General features: G+C 53.5%; 1 protein-coding gene across 1 annotated transcript in view; it reads left to right on the top strand.

The window, feature by feature from the left end:
• The window catches only part of Igsf21 (immunoglobin superfamily member 21), a 222,401-nt gene that overhangs the window by 138,891 nt on the left and 62,776 nt on the right, over positions 1-20,734 (top strand). Inside the window, exon 3 of the mRNA XM_028880731.2 lies at positions 4,092-4,213. Within this exon, the coding sequence (XP_028736564.1) occupies positions 4,092-4,213 (122 nt within the window). The remainder of the gene's footprint in view (positions 1-4,091; positions 4,214-20,734) is intronic.

Below are 20,734 nucleotides of genomic sequence, written 5' to 3'. Positions count from 1 at the left end.
AGGTGAGGCCAAGGGGCAGTTAGGCAGCCTCGCCAGCCTGGCGGGGTAGGCAGGGAGTGCTGGGCCCAGTGTAGGGCCTCAGCTGAGTCTTCAGCTGCAAAGCGACTTGTTAACATCCATTGCACTGTCTTCCCAGGGCATGGGGGGAAGACATACAGATGAGAGATGGAAGGTTTCCCAACCTTGACATGTATGTGTGCATGTGCGCAGGTATGTGTGCACATGTGTATAGGTGTGCATGTTCTTATGTGTGCATGCACATATGTATATCGATGTTCGTGGTACGTGCAGGCACACGTATGTACATGTTTATGTGTGTATGTTTATGCATGTGTGGTAGGTGTGTGCACATGTATACAAGTACATTGGTATGCGTACATGTTCATGTGTGTATGTGTGTGCACACACACACACATGCACGTGCTAAAACCTAACCTTGTGTCATTCCTCAAGTGCCCTCCATCTTGGTTTTTAAGCTGGCACTCACTGATTAGGATAGGCTCAATGACCAGAGAGACTCCGGGATCTTCCTGTCTCTGCCTCCCCTGTGCTGGGATTACAAACATTGGCCACCATGGCCAGCTTTTCCTCTGTGTGCTGGGGACCAAGCTACCTCCCCAGGCCAATCTCAGTGTATCAACAGTGTGCTGAGGAGTGTTTGGGCTGTGTCCTATTCATCAAAAGGGTCAGCAGTCCCCCTGGCCTGCCAGCTACATGCCAGGACCTTCATGGTGACAACCAAGACTATCTCCAGAACGTGCCATGTCCCCTGGTAGAGAAGGGGTCAGAATTGTCTCCTAAGTGCTAGAAAGGTGGCTCAGCAATTAAGATCACTTGCTTTTCTAGCAGGAGACTTGGATTCTGCCCCCAGCACCCACATGACAGCTCACAACCATCTGTAACTCCAGTTCCAGGGGATCCAGTGCCCTCTTCTGGCCTCTGTGAGCACTGCGTGCACATGATGCTCAGACACACAGACAGCCGAAACACTTATGTTTATAAAACAATAGAATAAATAAACAAATTGCCTCCAAGTTGAAGGACCTGGTTGAAACGTACCTTGATGTCTCTAAGGGGCCAAAGCATCTTTGAAAGGTTTGGAAGAGGGGAGCTGTGAGCCCACCCCAGGCAGGGCTATGGTTGTGAGTTTGTTTGACTTTGAAAGCAGCCAGGCCACTCGGCCCCGCCCACTCCCAGACCCCGCACCGTCTGGCTCAGTCCACTGTGGGCATCCCCAAAGGGCGTCCTTCCTGGGCAAGTGCCAGCATGGAGCCACATGCCCGTGAGATGCGGCCTCCTCTCACTCGCCACAGCTCTCCTCCCCCACGCTGCCATCCTACTCTGGAATCTGGGTCCTTCTGCAGAGCAGGTGAGGTGAGAGGTCATATCTCCCTGTCCTCGGGCTACACAGAAGAGGGCAACATAACTTCAGAGGGAAATCAGCCAAGTAACGAGCTAGGTAAGTCTGGAGTGGTGATGAGAGGCAGGTGGGCTTGGTGAGGGCTGAGAGGAAAGCCAGTCTGGGGAAGTCCTACTGCTGATCCCACTCAGAGTCACAAAATCCACGAGTGTGTTAGCATCCTTCCACCTACCACTGGTACTTACTTAGGCGCCCCTGCTCTGAGTCGCACCTAGTCTATGGGACAGGTGACAGATGTGGCCAGCGCATGGCACACAGTTGGTGCCCCATAAATGCTGGCTCTGTTGTTGCACCAAATGTGTGTTTACTAAACCACCAGGATGTAGTCGAAGGCAGCTTGGGTGCGGATGAGGCCAGTCCTCCGAGCTGGGTGGACAGATGCCTGGGGAAAGCACTCTCAGCATCTCCCCGTCCCCGACCCCCCTTCCCGGCAGCCCCCTCCCCTGCTTCCACCAGAGGAGCTGCGGGGAGCTAATTCCACTTCTCCAGGCCCAGGCATGAGGCCGCCCTGTCGCAGGCTGTTAGTGCGGAGCCCAGCTGAGCGGCGAGAGGCTGCGAGCTCGCGGTCTATAATAGAGTTGCTGAGACAAGCGGAAAACTGCAGCCGAGTAAACAGATAAATAATTGAAACAGTGACAACACATACCTTTCTGCTTTGTGGAGTAACACTTTCATTAGCGGGCGGCGGTGGAGACCAGGCGTGCGCGTCGGGCGGGCGGGCGGCCGCTGCTGGGGAGCTCCGGACACTAGGGCCTGGCTCTTCGTCGGCTGTGAGCAGCAGGACCCTGCAGCAACCTGTGCCCCGGCACTGATTGACCGTCACCTCCTGGGGTCCCCTGCTTCCCCAGCCCCCCTGCACTCAGGTGGAATGGAGACCTTGTGACCTCCTGAGGGACTGTCCCAAGGGTGGTTACAGCAAAACAAACGCAAGTACCCCATGTCGATAGGCCTCTTCCGTCCGCCGTCGTCCGTCCATCCGTCCATCCGTCCGTCCCCGGAGCATATAAACAGAACCCATATCTGACCCTGGGTGACTGGTGCCTGCAGGGGGGCGGGGCATTCTTTGCCCATGGGTCCTCAGTGGTGGCAGTCTGTTGTCAGTACCCTTGCAGGGGTGGGGGGGGGGGGTGGGGGTGGGGGTGGGGGTGGGGGTGGCTGCTCCCTCTTGCTGCAGGCACTCTCAACAGTCACTGTCACAGAGGCAGCTGAGCTGAGCCCTCCTGCTTCTGGCCTTGGCTCCCACTACCTGCTCTGCCTGGCTGACTCTTGAGCCTCCTGCAGAAGCCGCTTTGACCTCACACCCTCCTCCGAGACGCCCCTTGTGAGCGCTCCCCACCCTCAGAAAGTGCCCTTCCCCCTCCTCTGGATTCCCATGCCACCCTGGGCCTAAACCTCTCAGGATTTATCAGAACTGGCTGTGATGTCTGGGGCTGGTAAAAGCGCTTGTTGCTCAGGCCTGGTGACGGGTCTGATCCCTGGAGCCCACGTGGTAAAAGAGGAGCACCAACTCTGCAATTGTCCTCTGACCTCCGCGGTCACCCCCCCACACACACACACACAGCATGCACACATACACAACAATAATAAGTGCACTAAGAAACAGAAATAGTTGCAATATAGCTTATTTGTCTTCCCATGTGTTGTTTGCATGCTGGTGGTCCCCGGGCCCTCTGTTCTCCCCAACTTACCGGCTAGCCTGCCCCCTCCCCTTCCTTCTCTCTACTGACTAAGGCCCTGGGACCAGGCCCTGATCCCATAGCTCACTCTACAAAGCCCACTCTGGCCCTGCCCACAGTTGCCCAGGCCACACTAGCCAGTTCTGCAAAGCAGAGCCTTTGTGGCGGTAGGGATCTCCTGGTGCCGGGAAAGACCCAGTGGGGAGAGGCCGCTAGCTCTGCTCCACCATGCCTGCAGGGCCTCAGAAGGCCCCCCAGCGTTCGCAGAATTGAAAGTCCAGCAGCTCCCTGCTCATAAGTCAATGCTCTGGTGGCTTTCACTGGTGGGAGGGAGCCAGGATTACTCACAGGCTGGCTGTTGCCTCCACATCACAGGCCTTTGCAAGAGGCAGGAGGAACAGGGCAGGAAAGCTCTGTGTGGGATGCTCTTTGTCACATGTTGTCTGCTGTCTCCTTCTTCTCTAGGACGTGGTGGTGATGAGCTTGGCCTCCCGGGGCCAGAGGCTGTCATTCTTTTTCATTAATTAATTTATTTTACTTAATTATTTATTTGTGCGTGTGCATGGGTGCATCTGTACATGCCACAGTGTCCTCGGAGGCCGGAGGACAACTCGCAGGGGTCAGTTCTCTCTTACCATGTCGGACCCAGGAATCAAATTCAGCCGGTCAGGCTTTGGCTACAAGCTCCTTCCCCTGCTGAGCCATCTCACAGGCCCTGTGGCCCTTTCCCAAATTCTTAAGGTGTCAGCGGGTGTTTGGATTCCAAGACCAGGGAGGCCGGGCGAAGGCGAAGCCAGGCAGCCTCCGTGGATAACGGATGGGGGGGGGCGGCAGCTGGCGTCTGCCGCTTCTGGGTGGGAATCTCCATCAGCAGAGGGGAGGGACGAGGGGAGGGACGGAGGAGCAAGGGGAGGGTCAGGCCAAGGGCACTCCTGAGGAGAGCGGTGACCGGGGCCGGCTGGGCACTCACCTGTGGCTCCTCTGCTCTGTGGCAGGTGACAGATGGTGGCACCATCAAGCAGAAGATCTTCACCTTTGACGCCATGTTCTCCACCAACTACTCGCACATGGAGAATTACCGCAAGAGGGAGGATCTCGTGTACCAGTCCACTGTGAGGTGAGGCCCCCCGAGCCGGCAAGCTGGCGGCAGGCGTGTGCGCAGGAAGAGGGAGGGGCCGGGACTGCGGTGTGCTTGCCCGGCCCCTGTCAGCGGCCCCTAGATGCTCTTAGGCAGTGGTTCTCAACCTGTGGGCCATTACCCCCTCCACGGGGATGGCACATCAGATATTCTGTATATCAAATATTTACATTAAGATTCCTAACAATATCAGACTTACAGTTATGAAGTAGCAATGGAAATAATTTCATGGTTGGGGGTCACCACAACATGAGGAGCTGTATTAAAGGGTCACAGCATCGGGAAGGTTGGGAACCATTGCTGTTAGGGGATGCATCCCCCTCCTTGAGCTGCTCACAGAAGTGGAGCCAAGCCCTGGAGGGAAGAGGTGAAAGGAGATGAGGCCATGGCTCCTTCCATAATCATGCAAGACAGGCTTCACAAATCCCGTTTGTAATGCAAGGATGCTGAGGTCCAGAGAGGGCAAGAGCTATGCCGAAAGTCACACAGCCTAGAGTGACAGATCTGGGAGGTGAATCCTCTCTTCCCAGCCTGAAAACACACATAACACATTTCATTGTCTCCCGAGATGCCTAAGGTTACAAGGGCCCCAAGTGGGGGACACCTGGACTCTCGCTCAGGAGTAGCAGGATGAGGAGAGAGGAGCCCTCCCCTGTTTTCTGAAAGGCTGCAGAACCAAGATAGTTCAGGCTCACACGCGGGGCCAACATGCTCTACATATGTGGGTACCCATAGCCCTACATATTCCCCGCAGACCGACATCGTACTTTATTCCTCTGACCCTTTATGCATGTTAGCCTCTCCTGACAGAGAGCCTTTCCCACCTTTGGTCACCTGGTAAACTCCTCTTCAGCCTTCAGAACCCACTTAGGCAGTTCCATCTGACTAGCATGTTCGAAGACTAGCTCTCCCTGGGCTGGATAGCAGAGGCTCCCTCAGTCTCCCTCCTCCCCCTCCCCCAGCCTCCTTCAGTTAGGGGATCCATCTTACTGTGAAATAGCTTCACAGTAGTGCTGGATATAAACTCACACACACAGACTCACACATGTGGGCACGTGTGGCACGCGCAGCGCGCACACACACACGCACACACACACACACACACACACACGCAGGCATGCACACACACATGTGCACTGTTTTATACTGTGTGGTAAATGCTTTGTCTGCGCTCTCAGAAAGCAGTGTTACCACAGAAACCATGCTGGGAACAACAGGTGACTCAGCCCTTACGACACCTTATGCAGTTACCCCTGGAGTTGTGGGGCGGCAGGGACATCCCTGTGAGTATCGCGATGTCACAGTCTTTAGACCCTGAGGCCTGATGTGAACAAGGCACCACCCCTTAACTGGGTCTCTCACCTACCCCTCCCTCTGCTCTCAGCAAGTCAATGTGTGGCAGAAGTTTCGAGAAGAGTGGGCCCAGCAGGCCCTGGAGAACTTCCTTTGTGGTTAGGGGTCTCGGTTTGCATGAGAGTAAAATTACAGAATGGGACAGAAGGTTTTTGTTGTTGTCTTTTGTTTTCTGTTTCTCGCAAAAGGCCCCGTGTGGGATCTGGCTGGGGCCTCCCACCTGCTGAGTGAGGGCCAGAAGGGGGCTGTGAGCCCTGTCCAGACTCCCAGTCTCAGGCACTGAGCTAGGACCCCAGTCCCAGCTGTTCTTTCCCAGCCCCCCCCAACACACACCCCCCGGAGGGGCTCACAGGAGGCAGGCAGGTGTCTCTCTGTATTTTCCCTTCTTTTGAAAAGGAACACACTCCAAGGATAAATCAGTTACCATCAAAATGAGAGTGGAGATAAAAAGCATTTTGGAGAAGAAATAAGCACTGCCCTGGGAGCCACGGAGAGTCCCTCAGCGGGGGACTTCTTGGCTCCGAGCCAGGTTTCCCTAAACCCAGTCTGGGAGCGGGTGGGTAACTCAGCATCCAGCACTGGTGAATCCTCTCATTTCCAGTGGGCTCCCAGTCACAGGTGTGGCTTCATGGTCCCACCTCCCCCATGACCCCTTAGCTAGAAGGAAACCCAACCCCTGCACACACACGCCTGCTCACCGGCATTCAGAAAGCCAGCAGGTACCTGAAGACCCGGGTTCAAATCCCAGCACAGTTTACCCAGTAACCTTGAGCCAGTCTCCCAACCCCACCAGCTGGAAAGCTGGCTGACCAAATTAATCTTTCTGTAATTGTAGAATTTGGTAAAAATTGATGCCTTATGACCCCAAGGCAAATGCTGGCAGTTCCACACAGTGAGCAGGTGACCTGTTCTGAGCGGACATGTTCGCCCCTAAGCCTCGAACAATCCTCTATCCCCACCACAAGGCAAGCCCCATCTTGCGCCAGACTCCCTTGAAGTCGCTATGTACACACTTTCTCTTTTGCATCTCACATTCCTCATCAGTAGCCCCTTGAACTTGGAAAGGTAACATTTTTTTTTTTACACCCCTTCTCTGCATTTTATTTTATAGAAGGGGTCAAAGTTCAGTAAGGCCAAGAGTCTCCCACTGGAATGACATGAACTTGATGAGACCTTAAGCCTCTTCTTCCTACACTTATACCGTGGTGCCCTCTTTGTTTTACAGTTGATGAAAACAAGGCCCAGAGAAGGTAGAGGACTTGCTCAAAGTCACACAGCAGCTGCAGTTTAAGTCTTAGGACTTAAGGCCCAGCCTCCTTTGTTCCCCCACGGTCATGCTGGGGTTCTGCAGCCTTCTTTCTAGGCAGAGACACCAGGAGGCCTGAGCAGAGGGTACCACGGAGCAGAGCCACCATGCTTAGGGGATACCAGGAGGCAGTAAAGGAAGAGACCTGTGAAGTCTAACAGCGTCGGGAGCATGTCCTGATGCCCAGCCGGTGAAGAAGGAGCCGCTGCTGTGCCAGGCAGTGAGGCCCATTAGGGCTGGCGGTGGGGCTCCGGGCTCCGCATTTACATATAAATGAAGATATTTACAAATTAATGCATCTCGGCCCAGAGTCCCAGCTCTGCAGCTGTCGGAGCGGCTTCCTCTTCAGCTGGGAAAGTGGGGTGAGAATGAGGCTGGGAATATTACCAGGAACCGGCAGAGGACAATTTCCTGGGGAGCCTCAAGGAGCCCCAGGGACTCCCCGTGCTTGTCCACAGCTGGTGGGCAGAAGCCGGTGGGTGGCAGGGTGTCTGCCTCCTGTGGGTGCAGGTGTGCGCCCTTGTAGTGCAACCTTGGGCACAGCAATGTACCTCAGAGGTCCTGTCCCCAGTGACGGATGGGAAAGTGAGAAAGAGACTGGTGGGCAGTGGAGGAACTCACGCCTTAGATCAGAGTAGAGGGGAGCGGGCAGTGAGCGGAGTGCCCGCGGTGTAGGAGTGGAGTGGGCAGTGAGCGGAGTGCCCACAGTGTAGGGCAAGAGTACTAGAGTACTAGTACTGCAGTACCACTGACAGTATAAAACAATGGAGTATAGAAAGTAGTGTGTGTGTGTGTGTGTGTGTGTGTGTGCGTGTGTGTGTGTGTGTGTAAGCTCACTTGGGTGGGTACACACGTGTATGTGCAGGTCGACACTTCCTCTGTCACTCTCTACCTCATACACTGAAGCAGGGTCTCTCATCTAAACTGAAAGCTCATCGAATTCACTAGTCCAGCTCATAGTCTAGCTCTGAGAATGCCTTATCTCTGCCTCTAGGGTGACTGCGGCTGCAGGCAGCCTACTGTAACCACATGCACCGGGAACCTGGATTCTAGTTCCCACACTTATGCAATTACTCTGTCCCTGGAGCCGTCTCACCAGCCCCAGGAAAAAGTGTTTTACTGTTTAGGGTGAGTTCCTCATGTGCAGTTTCCTGATATATAATACACACCATGGCAAGGAGGACAGGCCAGATTTGGCCAGTGCACCATTTGGCAAGGTTTAGTTTAAGCCTCTATCCAAGCTATTTCCAGTGTGCAATCTCTGCCATGCAAATCAAGGCCATGTAAATAAGGGTCATGCAAATAAGGTTTATGCAAATATGGGTCATGCAAATAAGGGCATTCCTGATCAAAGGGTGGTTCTCCAGGAGTGAGGGCTGCATGACACAGACGACTAGAGCATAGACAGTCGCGCATCAGGGGTGTGGCAGGAAGCAGGGACCAGTCCACGTGTGCAGGCACAGGAAGCAAAGAGGCCCTGAGGTGAGAAGGGCTGCCTGGGGTGGAGCATGGCCAGGGCTTGGGAAACAACAAAATAAGCAGCAATTTACCTTCAGCATCCTGGAAGCCACCAAGGGCAGTGGCCCACTGTGACCTAAACTTGAACGCTCACACTGCTTACTGAGCAGAGAGAAGAAAGACAAAGTGATTCCTGGAGGAGGCTGGGGCCTGATCTCTGAGTCCCACAAACATGTGAGGGCACATGTCATCTCACTCACTGGCTATTTGAGCACGGCCTGGGCTCCGTGGGAACTGAGCACACAGCCTTACCCTCCAGGTCATGGGAGCCGGGTGGGGTGGGGGTGGGTGGGCATTGTCAGGTAGGCACTAAAGCAAGTGACTGATCCTGACGGCTCTGACATACTTTGGGTCTGGGGTACACTCACCAAGGAGGCAGAGCCATGCTATACAAAAGAGGTTGGGCCTTAAAACCTGTCCCTTCCTCCCCATGCTCTCACCAGGCAGCAGGGTCCCCAGGGAACAGTGCATCCTCCCCCACCTCAGCACCCAGAATCTGCTTGACTAAACTTCAGAGAGAGGCCGTGTGTTGTGGGGGCTGGGAAGAGGGAAGTGAGCTGAACCAGATGTACAGATAACCATTCGAGCAATGAGCCATCCCAGGAGTCGCTCAGACCCACGCCAAGATGACTCAGCTCGTGGGGCTGAGGATGGTGGCGTGGAAAGTGAGCCTAGAACTGAAAGCGGCTTTGAGACAAAAAGCTGGGAACAGAGGCTCTGAGAGGAAGGGACAATATGTTCGGAGGAGCGGGAAGGTGCCCCGAGAGGGACAAGGCCACTCCAAGCAGGCAGACAATGGTCTTTACAGAGAAGCCCTCTGGAGTCTGCTCTAATGAAAACGCACTTGTGGGTTTTAAATAGACACATTAGCAGCTCAGTCCAAAGAGCCGGGCATCCATGGCCCTTTGAGACCTCCCACGTCTTCTCCGATGGTGTACTCGGCCTGAATGCTTGTCTCGCCTCGGGTGCAGAGAAAACGCCGTGCCAGCCTCAATGGTTTGGAAGCCTGAAATCTTGGTCCCTTGGTCCTCCGGGTGCCATCACAAGGTGCCATGCATCTGTTTTCCCCGAAATGTATGTAATGGGAACTGCTTGCCCATCAGGAGGTCGCCCATTCACTCACTAACTTGACTCTTAGTAAGCACACATTGAGTACCTACTGTGTGTAGAGTTTTAATTACAACAGGAAACCCCCAGCCTTCAACCACAGTGGGAGCCCTGCCAGTCCCAACGGCAAAGGTAGGGTTCTTTTAGAAGGGAGCTGCAGTTCTTCTTATGGCCACTAGGGGAGCTTTCAGTGACTTGCCTTTGGGCATCCCCTGAGCCACAGCCTGCCACCACCAGCAGGCAGGGACCAGAACCACCTCCTCAGTGATCTGCTTGGAAGTTGCTTAAAAATGTGAATTCCCAAAACCTAGCAGGGCAGAATTTTATTCAAGCCTGGAATTAGGCCAGGGGACCAGGAAGCCAGGTTTTAAACTGATGTTGGCACTGAGATTTCAAGAACCTGACACCACACAACCATCTACTTGATCAGTGCCAAAAGATCCATGGACATGGGTTGTAGAGAGACTCAGTGGCTAGGAACACTGCCTGCTCTTCCAGAGGACCAGAGTTTGGTTTACAGCACCTCCATCGGGCGACTCACAACCACCTGTAACTCCAGCTCCAGGGGATATGATGTCCTCTTCTGGACTCCATGGGCACCTTCACTCAAGTAGAGAGAGAGAGAGAGGAGAGAGAGAGAGAGGAGAAAGAGAGAGAGAGAGAGAGAGAGAGAGAGAGAGAGAGAGAGAGAGAGAGAGAGAGAGAGAGAGAATGTAATGTTGTAATGTTCTGGTCAAGGAAGGCAAACAAACCCGAGCCCAATGCTGGGAGAGCGACTCAGTGTTCCGTCTCTACCTGCTGCCGCAGCTGGTAGATTCAACTCCATTGGCCTGCAAGAGAAATCCTTCCACCTGAGAGCCCTTGGCTGCATTGCCCAGGTCCCCATGGGACTGTCCCCTCCTGGACCCCATCTTCCTGTCTTTGCTCTTCCTGTTCCTGCCCAGGCCATTGACCTGTCCCCTCCCCAATTCATCCCTCCTCAGAAAGCACCTGCCCCTTCACCCAGTAGTGCTCCAGGCCCAGCTCAGATATCCGTGGGGTGCAGTGGCTTTCCTGCCCCTCACCAGCAGGCGGGATCCATCTTTCCTCAAGGCAAGAAGCCGCTGCCTTTCCTTCAGCTTCCCAAGCCAATTGCTACCGTCTCCTGCCTCTCTGCTGACCCGGGTCATGAGCAGCCCTGCAGGGCAGTGCCCGTCTCCTCCATAGTTCAAGCTACTCCTTGGCACCTCCTCCTTCCCTCCCCCAAGTGGACATTTGCCTTTCCTTCCCTGACATCCGCTTTCTTTCATTTTTCCTAATATTTTTCTTTATTTCTCTTCCACACAGGACCCCTGGGCTACCTGGGGGGTGTGTGTGTGTGTGTGTGTGTGTGTGTGTGTGTGTGTGTGTGCGCGGCCATGTTTCTGTCTTTATGTTGAGCACACACACTCACACTCACACGTTTGCATGCATAGACAGACACATACATACACACATGTATGCATACACACGTGTGCACACTTGCATGGGCAACCCTTTCATCTCGGGCTTGTAGTGAGTGCCTCCACGGTCCCAGCATCTTGCTGACTGTACAGCCCCTGCCTCTGTTTCCATGGTTGGCAGGAGGGCCAGAGTACTTCTTCATTTATCTTGAGAGAGCAGAGGCATTTTGAGGCAGGAAAATGGAGTGTGCTTGCTGAGCACACAGCGTCCTCGCCCACCCACCTGCCCCAGGGAGACCACTGCATTTACAGAGCACTGCTACCTTCCTACATTCCCGCAATTCATGGGTAGAGACAACAGGGGCAGAACACACTACAAAGCTGTCTGCTGCCCTCTGGTGAAGAGCTAGGGTATTACAAGTAGGGGCTAGCTTGGGTTGCCCGCCCCTGTCTCCAAAGACAGGCCTGGTTTCTAAGGGTGGGCAGGCACCCTCTGCCTACTGCTGTCTCTAGGGCCTCAGTGGCCTGCTAGCAGCTTGGTGAAGGGTTGTTAGGCTAATGAGCTGGTAGCTACCGCTCTTCAGCAATCAGCCCGTCTTTGGCTCACACTGTCTGATTAAACCCAACATTCACGGTGTGATACAGCCCCGGGCCCCTCACAGGGCGCCAGCTCAGCCGAGGAGGGAGGGACTTGGCTCCCTCGCAGCCTGTCCCGAGCCGATGGATGGAGACTCACGGGCAGTCCCATCTCTCCTCTGGGCAGTGTTACACCTCTAACCAGGAGCCTCCCAGGGACAGCCTTGCCCCCAAGTTGTCAGGAGCCACTAGCCAGCGCCAGACTGTGCTCTGGGTGAGTGGTGGGAACATGGCCTTGATTCCTGCCGGGCACCATCTGCCTCGTTACTTGTTATTTAAGAAAAGTTTCCTTGCTAGCTGCTGGCACTGGGAGATGGACATGAAGTCAGGACCCTGTCCCCTGGGGTGGACATTCCCAGCTCTGTACTGGTAACAGTGGAGAGTGAGAGGCGACTGGGCTCTGTTGCCTGAGGTGCAGCCTCTCTGTGCCCCACAGGGTAAGTTCCGTGAAGCAGCCAACACCCCCCCCCACTCCCCCATCCCCCACCCCCACGGCAATGAACATTCTGCAAGCAGGGGCCGGAGGCTGGGATATGGACAGCATGGAGGGTAGGGACTCAGTGTCCCTGCTGAGCTTTGAGTCAGGAGAGGCTGAGAGGCAAGGTATCGCAGAGCAGTGTAGACTTTTCCATTGAAATGCAGCTTCTGAACCAGGCCCGAGTTTCTGTGAACCCAACCACTGCCCAGAGAAGGTAACACTGCTGGTCCGAAGCCCAAACAGACACACAAGGGAGGCTGACACAGAAGGATTGTTGAGAGTTCAAGGCCAACCTGAGTTAGAGTGAAACTGTCTCAAAAAAAAAAAAAAAAAAAAATCCTCCGAATTCCTGAAACTGTCTAAAAAAAAAAAAAAAAAAAATATGTTAAATATGTTAAATAAGCCATGGCGCAGGGACCCAAGTGTTAGGGTCACAGTAGCCCATGCTGATTCCAACCAGCAGGCAGAGTGGGGACAACTGTCTAGACCATTCTAGACCATGAGAGATCTTGAACCACACTCTGAGAGTGGGGAGGAGCCCTGAAGCAGTTCATTGAAGCTTGACGACCCTGAAAGGTCAAGGGTCACCAGGAAAGTGACAGAAAGAGGAGGAAGTGGACCTGGGGGGGAACACACTGACCCCTGATCAATGGAGCTGAGGGACATGAGAAGGAGAGGGTCAGGTGACTCCTGGCGCATGGCCGAAGCCCTGGGACTGGGGGAGTGGGGATCTTTCCTGAGCTGGGAACCTGGTGAGGACTGGGCGGGGTGTGGGGTTCACAAGTGCTGCTTGGATACGGTCTGCCACACTGGTGGACCCCCAAATAGAGAGACCAAAGAGACCACTGAAGATACAGGCAGAGGAGAAGCTGCTAGTCATTGCCACACAGATGCCACTTAAAGCCACCGTCCCCTCCCAGACAATCAGACCTGCCAGCGGCCTTCAGTGTCACCCAGACCAGCCCTCCCGTTCTCCAGATGGGAGCCAAGGCTCAGAGACTACAACTTCTCTATGATCGCACGGCAAGTCGGCAGCTGAGTCAAAACTCAGACTTCACTCTTTTCCAGGCTGGTGTCTCCGCGGCCCAGCCTGTGGGATAGAATCGCTGACATTACAAATAATTTATCTACCTGCAGTCAGAAAACCACACACACACACACACACACACACACACACACACACACACACACACACACACACACACACACACACACACACACACACACGCATAGTCTTTTTACTTCTAAGTAAAACACCAGAAACAGGCTGCCAGATTTACTACTAATTATATAACCATTTTATTGCTGATATTAAAAAAATTGAAGGCTGAAACTGTCCAGGAAAGGCCTAATTTACTAAACAGCTTAGAACAAAGTCTTTGTCACGCAGGTGTTGCTGTGCATTAGAAGGGGCTCCGGGCGGCTCAGACCTCCCCCTTAATATGTTATTGTGGCCTGATAACATTTCCCAGTTTCGAGAGAAGCTCTGTTGCCATGGAAGGTAATTGTGTTTGTGGCGATGCGCGTTGAGGAGGCTAATGGAGTGGGGAGGGATGACACAGATGGACAGGTGGACAGATAGGAAGATGGACTGGTGAGTGGATGGACGGAGGGTTGGGTGGGTGGATGCACATATGGATGTGTGTATGGATTGATGATTGTATGTATATATGAATATATATATATATGTATATATATATATATATATATGAATAGATGGGTGGTTGGGTAGAAGGGTACATAATTGAGTGGGTGGATGGATGCATGCATGCATGGATGCATGGGTAATTGGGTGGGTGACTGGCAACATGGATGAATGGACAAGTAGATTTTTGAATAAAAGGATAGATGGACAGATGGATAGATGGGAGGATAGATGGATAGATGGAAGGATGGATGGACAGATAGATGGAAGGATGGATAGATGGATGGATGGATGGATGGATGGATGGATGGATGGATGGATGGATGGATAGATGGAAGGATGGGTGGGAAGATGGATGGACAGATGGATGGATGGAAAGATGGATGAACAGATGGATGGATGGATGGACAGATGGAGAGATGGATAGATGGACAATGGATGGACAGTGGATGAATGGAAGGATGGATGGATAGATGAAAGGATGGATGGACAGATGGATGAATAGATAGATGGAAGGATGGATGGACAGATGGATGAAGAGATAGATGGAAGGATGGATGGACGGATGGATGGACAGATGGATAGATGGAAGGATGGATGGATGGATAGATAGATGGACAGATGGATGAATGGAAGGATGGATGGACAGATGGAGAGCTGGCTGGACGGATGGAGAGATGAATGGATGGACAGATGGATGGAAAAATGGATGGACAGATGGATGAATGGAAGGATGGATGGATAGTTGATGACTAGAAACTGGGTAGCTACCCACATATAGATGGATGGACAGATGAGCATACCTGGACACAAACGCATCTAGATGGTCATGGACAGATGAGTTGAAAAAAAGACTCCTATCAGACTTCCACCAACAGAGACAAGGTTCTGAGGATGGTGAGCCACTGGGCCCTTTGTACAAAGTGGGTGTCATCACCTCAGTTTGTAACTGACACCTTCAACTGATACCACACAGGCTGGAGAACATGGCAACCCTTCCGTTTGTAGTAGAGAAGACCAGAGAAGTTGAGTGACCCGCTTCAGGTCACACAGCCCAGAGGTGATGGAACTGGCTTTCTAATGCCCAGATAAGGGCTATGAGTTTCCTTCTGGTTCTCTCCAGGGGCATCATGGTCCCTCATTGTGCAGCATCCTTCCATGCCTATCCAGCAGCCAGAGGGGCTTCCTAAAGGGGCATCATGTCATGCACCTCCTGCTATGGCCCTACAAGGGCCCCACACTCTCTGGGCACAGAGCTCAGCTTCCACCACATCTGCCTACTTGGACCACCCACCTGGCTGTCCTCCTCCAGACCCCTCACCAAAGCCTTCAGTCACCCAGGCCTTCTTGTCAGGTTTGTAGCCACCCCAGGACATTTGCTCCGGCTTTTCTATCACCACACACTCTTCTGTCTCCATCTTAGATCAGACACCACCTTGGCAGAGATGGCCGCCTGAGCTCCTGGGCTGCCCACAAGCAGTGGCGGCTGTTTCTTGGTCCCATCGACCTACGAGGGGGGCTGCCAGTCTCCTCTGAATTCACCGCTCTCTGACAGGCCCTCTGATTTGCCAGAGAATGTTTTCTTTTGACCCTGCCAATGCACATGCCTTGTGGACCACAACTTGTTCCCTCTGGTTCCCTTCTGCAGACGTCTAGTGTGATTTCAGGTAGCACTTCCGCACTCAGAGACTAAGAGCTACTTCATACACAGACAGGAGAGTCTGTGCAGGACCTGGCTAGCGGACCCCTACCCAACATAGAGCCGAGGCACCTGGGCCAGTGGCAGAGCAGACTCCGCCAAACACACAGCTTGTCTGAGCCTCAGTTTCCATTCACCCGAAAGAGAAGGGCACTCCCAGGTCCCTGCACATCTGGAGAAGTGGGCAGCAGACAAGATCCTCATAGTTAGTTACTGCATGGAACCATTGCTGGAGCCAGAGGCTGATACGTAGGAGGCTGGTGCCCACACTTTCCCTGTGGCTTGTGCAGATGTTGTGGGTATTACTGGGCATGCTTACTGCCGGTCTTTCCTTCCTCCCTACACAGGCACGCCTTTGCTTTTCTTCCCTACCATGCGATTGTGTATTTTGTGGGGAACACAGGACCAAGTCCAGCCATTGATCTTCTCCCCAGCCCCACTTAAGACTTGTGAGAGCTCTAACATAACATCTTTGCCTCTTTTGGCTTCCTGCTTAGGAGCCATGTTGAGTCCTGAGTCCTCAGACTGAAGTAGTGGACCTGTAGTGATGGGTTAGGATGTCGGGACGTGTTGCGCCATGTTCACACATGTATCAACACACCCTCATGACGTCATAGCCAAGCAGCCCATGCTAAGACTTCTGCCATGGCTCAGAAATGAAGCTCAGAGAGGCTGTGCGATTTGCTGGAGGTCACCCAGTGAGCATGGGACTGAGAGGAGTGTCAAACCCTCCAGCAGGACCCAGACTGTCAGCCTCTACACTGTTAGTGCTCAGCAATGCTGAGGCAAGGGATGCAGGACCCCAAAATCCCTGGGCTGTGATACAGGCGGTGGGCAGGTGAGGTCCAGTGCTTCTGAGAGCAGTCTGTGGTGAGGCTGGGCGGGAAATGGGGGGTGACATGTCTTCAATGGGAAAAAGAGGCAAGGTCTGGGTCATCATGCTGCTGTGGGGATTGGATGAGTTCTTATCTTGCAAATGCTCCTCCTGGCCTCGGGCAAGCCGGCCTGTGAGGACGACAACCACAGCTGCCTTTTATAGGGTGTTTTGTGCCCTACCTCCGTGTTCTGTGTTCTGTGTAGGACAAATTACATGTCATAAAATATAATAGGAAGAGTGGGAGAAGCCGCTGAATGGCAGATGCATGCGTCTGCAGAGTGAGCCGCCCCCGGCCATCGCCCATGGTCTTGATCGAGGGTCTTCTTATCCCCACAACACTTGTGCCCACCTGGCCCTGCAGAGCTCAGCGCTGGAGGAGTAGGGAGGGGGAGGGGGCATGAAGGAGAGGCTCTTCTGGCTTTGTGTGTGGAGGGATGTCCTGGCCCCTCCTGGTGCCCCACCCTCCGAAGGGCAGCACCCATACGCCTGCTCCCACCCGCAGCTGGCCAGGGACTCTCCAGGATGCAGCTGGGTGACAGGTGTGCCTGCTCTAGGCCCCTCCTCTTCATAGGCTCTAGCCCAGCTCTGGAGCCACTGAGGAGCTGTGCTTCCTCCATTAGAGGGGCTGGGACCTGTGTCCAGCCACAACCCTGGTGTCCCCACCCACCCTCTCCCAGAGGACTCAGACAAGAACCAGACAACCCCTTTCCTCTGACTCACATAGGTGTGATGTGAAGGCAGGGCTGTGCCTATGGACCAGCAGTCCCCAAGGCCATGTTCTGGATACAGGAAGCCTGCAGGGTAGGCCCAGGGTTTGGTCAGGCCTCAGACTGAGGTAGGCTCTACAAACGGCAAACTGGAGGTATCCGGACCGTGCCTGGCAGCCTCATCCAGGGGCAGCCACAGCTAAAGTCTGTGTTTCAGTACCCCACAGGGAAGAGACAAGTCTTCACCCTGTGCCCACTCCTACCCAGCCTGCCCCCAGCAGAGCCATTGTGGAAGAAAGAGGAGGTACCTCAGGGGTTCCATCTTGTCCCTCAAAGGGCTTTGCTGCACAAGCCTGGGCTGAGCTACCTCACTGTCTCTGCAGCCTCACTCTCCAGAGAGGCCAATGCCAACGCATGAAAGCAGCACCCACTCACTCACCTGGGGCAGACTGCATGGGAAAGGTGCCGCTGTTAGCCCATTTTGCAGATGAGCAACCTGAGGGCCCAAGAGGTTAAATATCTTGTTCTGGGTGAGACAAGAGGCAGAGCCAGGATTTAAACCCAGGTAATCAGAGTCCAGAATAGTGCCCTTCCTCACTATACCATACCTTACCCCCTTTCTGTCCCCAGCAGCCTCGAAGTTCAGTCCAGGGACAACACACCTGCTCTTTCAGGGCTGTGAAGCCTCAGGCAGATACTTTGACCTCTCTAAGCCTGTATCACTCTCAGAGACACACGGCAAAACTCTTGTCCATGGCCAGTGTCCTTTCTCTTGGTTCCACCAGCTGCTCATAGCCCCTCATTTTGCCTCTACATAGGCAAGAAGGTGAGCATAGGGTGTCCTGTGTGCTCCAGAGCCCATGAGAAGCAGGCTAGTGCCTGGCAGACAAACTGCTAGGAGAGTCTCCTTCCTTAATACTGGCTGGGCTGGGGACACAGAGCACTCCCACCAGTTGCTGTTTAGGACAAGAAGTCACTGAACACCTCCAGTACTGACCACAGCTGCAAAAACCTCAGGCCCGCTACACAGGCCACCCCTGGCCTCACATCCCCACCTCTAGAGGCCAGTGGATCCATACACCGGCGCCCCCAGGAGGCCACTCCCCTGTGTGGTTCCTGTCACTTTAAGATGTGACATGGACACGATAAAATGTGCTGTAGAAGGAATCCAGCTCAAGGAATCGCCCACACAAAGTTTCTGTCTTAATCACTTTCCTGTTGCTATGACAAAACACCGTGACCAGGGCAGTTTATAAAAGAAAGTGTTTACTTGGGTTTATGGTTCCAGAGGGTTAGAGTCCGTAGTAGTGGAGCAAGGGCATGGCGGCAGGAACAGCGGAGAGCTCACATCTTGATTTGCAAATAGGAAGCAGATAAAACACTCAGAATGGTCTGCATCTTTTGAGACCCAAAAGCCTGGCCCCAGTGACACACCTTCTCCAACCAGGCCACGCCTCCTAATCCTCCCCAAACAGTTCCACCAACTGGAGACCAAGGATGCAAACATGTGAGCCTGTGGGGACTGTTCTCATTCAAACCACCAGTTTTCTCCCCTCTAGATGAACAAGCTATTCTGACCTTGCCGTCTCTTTAGCCCCTATCTTCTGCCTTTGCAATGTACAGCCAAGGACTCACATTTCCAGGTCTGGCTTCTTTCACTCAGTATAATGTTTGGTGGATTTCTCTGTTCATATGGAACAGGGGTTCGTTTTTTTCAATTGCTGCGTAATACCCCACTGAATGGATTCATTGGCATGTATGTTATCCATTCTCTCACAGAGTGCCATTGGCATTATGGCTTCCATTTTTGAGCCATAGCAAGCAAAACTGCTTGGGACGCAGCTTTTGTTTTTCTTGAGCATGTCCCTGGGAGAAGAAGTCAGACGAACTTTTCAACCAGACAAACGATCAGGTTCTTTGGAAGCTGTCTGTAGTTTCCCAGAGTGGCTGTAGCAAAATGCCACAAACTTCGGGGCTTCACCACAACAGCTCATTATCTCAGCCCTGGGCTGGAAATACGACCTACAGCTGTCACAGGGCTGTGCTTCCCTGTGTGCTCTGGGGAAACCTTACCTTGCTTCCTTCCGGCTGCTGCACAGCCCGTGGCATTCCATGGCTTGCAGCCGCCTCCCTTCGGTCTGTCTTCGCCATTGCGGCCACTTCCTCGGTGGAGCTGTGTCTCTGATCCTCTTTTCTTCTAAGGACGACACCCTGATCCAGTGTACCCTCACCATTGTCCCTGGAGAGACCCTGTTTCCAAGGAAGTCACACTGGCAAGTACAGTAATCGGGAATTCAGCTTCTCTTTGGGACTCAAGCCACAATGTGGCCTCATGGTCTACCAGAGTACACGCCCACTGTTCATCCACGCTCTTGCTAGCCACGCACGCAAGCTGAGATATCTCCATCCTTCATGGCCCTGTCTTCTGGCTATACGGTGGCTCACTGCTGAAGGCAGACGCTGTGGTTTCCACCCAAACTTGGTCTGTCAAAACTTTAGTCCTTTAAAGCCAGAGTCACCCACCTCTGCCTGCAGCGGTCCCCAGGTGTCTGCCCAGGCAAAGTTCGGCAGCCCTCCCTGTACCCTTTACCTGCTGGCTACTCCAGAGTGTCTCAGATCCTGGTACCATGCAGCTCTTAAGGATGGATGAGCAATGGCCAAGCTGGTCTCCAGACCCCACTGAGTAAGCACTGGTCCAGATGTCCAAATGGCTCCTTCCTGCATTTCCTCCTGGTCTCTGTTCCGATGTCCTCTCTCTGCAGAAGACCTTCCCTAGCCGCCTTGTCTAAAGCAGCATCCTGGGCTGGGGAGATGGCTTAGTTAATAAATTGCTTGTGGTACATGCTTAAGGACTTGCATTTGATCCCAGAACCCATATTAAAAGTCGAACACAGCAGCTCATGTCTGTTATCCCTCTACTGGGAGGCAGAGGCAGGCAGATAGATCCCTGGGGCTTTCTGGCCACCCAATACAGCCTAACCCAACATCGACCTCAGGCCCACATACACTATGTGTGTGTGTGTGTGTGTGTGTGTGCGCGCGTGCATGCGTGCGTGTGCGTGTGCGTGCGTGTGTGTGTGTGTGTGTGTGTGTGTGTGTGTGTGTGTGTGTGTGTGTTATGGCAGGAGCTTCCTCAATGGCTCATTCTTTGTCTGGAAATGGATTCTTTCATTCACCGTCTTCTCTGATCCACCCTTAACTTCTGGAAGCTTGGCTGCCTGGGGCTGTCAATGGCATGTTTGCAGTGAGTGGGGTGAATCTAATATGAGGGAGCAGCAGCTGGGGGCCCTGGAGGGCTGTGTGAAGGAGGCTGATAGACAGCAAGCTGGTGAAGCCGGGGCTGGGCACTCTGTAGTGTCCACTGTCCCGGACTCTCCCGGTGACATCTGCAACCCCATCACTGATGCACGCTTGGAACGAAGCAGCTTTGAGGTTGGCCTTTTGGCTCCGTTGGTCGAATGTTCACTCAGCATGCATGAAACCCTGCACTCCACACCAGCACTGTATAAACTGGGTATAGTGGTGCATGCCTGTAATCCAGCACATGGGAAGTAGACACAGGAGGCTTTGGAGTTCAAGGTCATCCTTGGCTATATATCAAATTTGAGGTCAGTCTGGGCTACATGAGACCCGTCTCAGAAGGAAAAAAAAAGAGTGAAGGGAACTTAGTACCCCATGACCTATAAATCCAACACCTGCCATGTCCGTTCCTAGGCTGGGACCTATGACCTCTTGTAGCCATGGGCTCACCCT

The sequence above is a fragment of the Peromyscus leucopus genome, chromosome 2 (genome assembly GCF_004664715.2).
Source record: "Peromyscus leucopus breed LL Stock chromosome 2, UCI_PerLeu_2.1, whole genome shotgun sequence".
NCBI classification, from domain to species: domain Eukaryota; kingdom Metazoa; phylum Chordata; class Mammalia; order Rodentia; family Cricetidae; genus Peromyscus; species Peromyscus leucopus.
The sequence above is the reverse complement of the archived record's forward strand: the minus strand, read 5'-3'. Positions and strand labels throughout refer to the sequence as shown.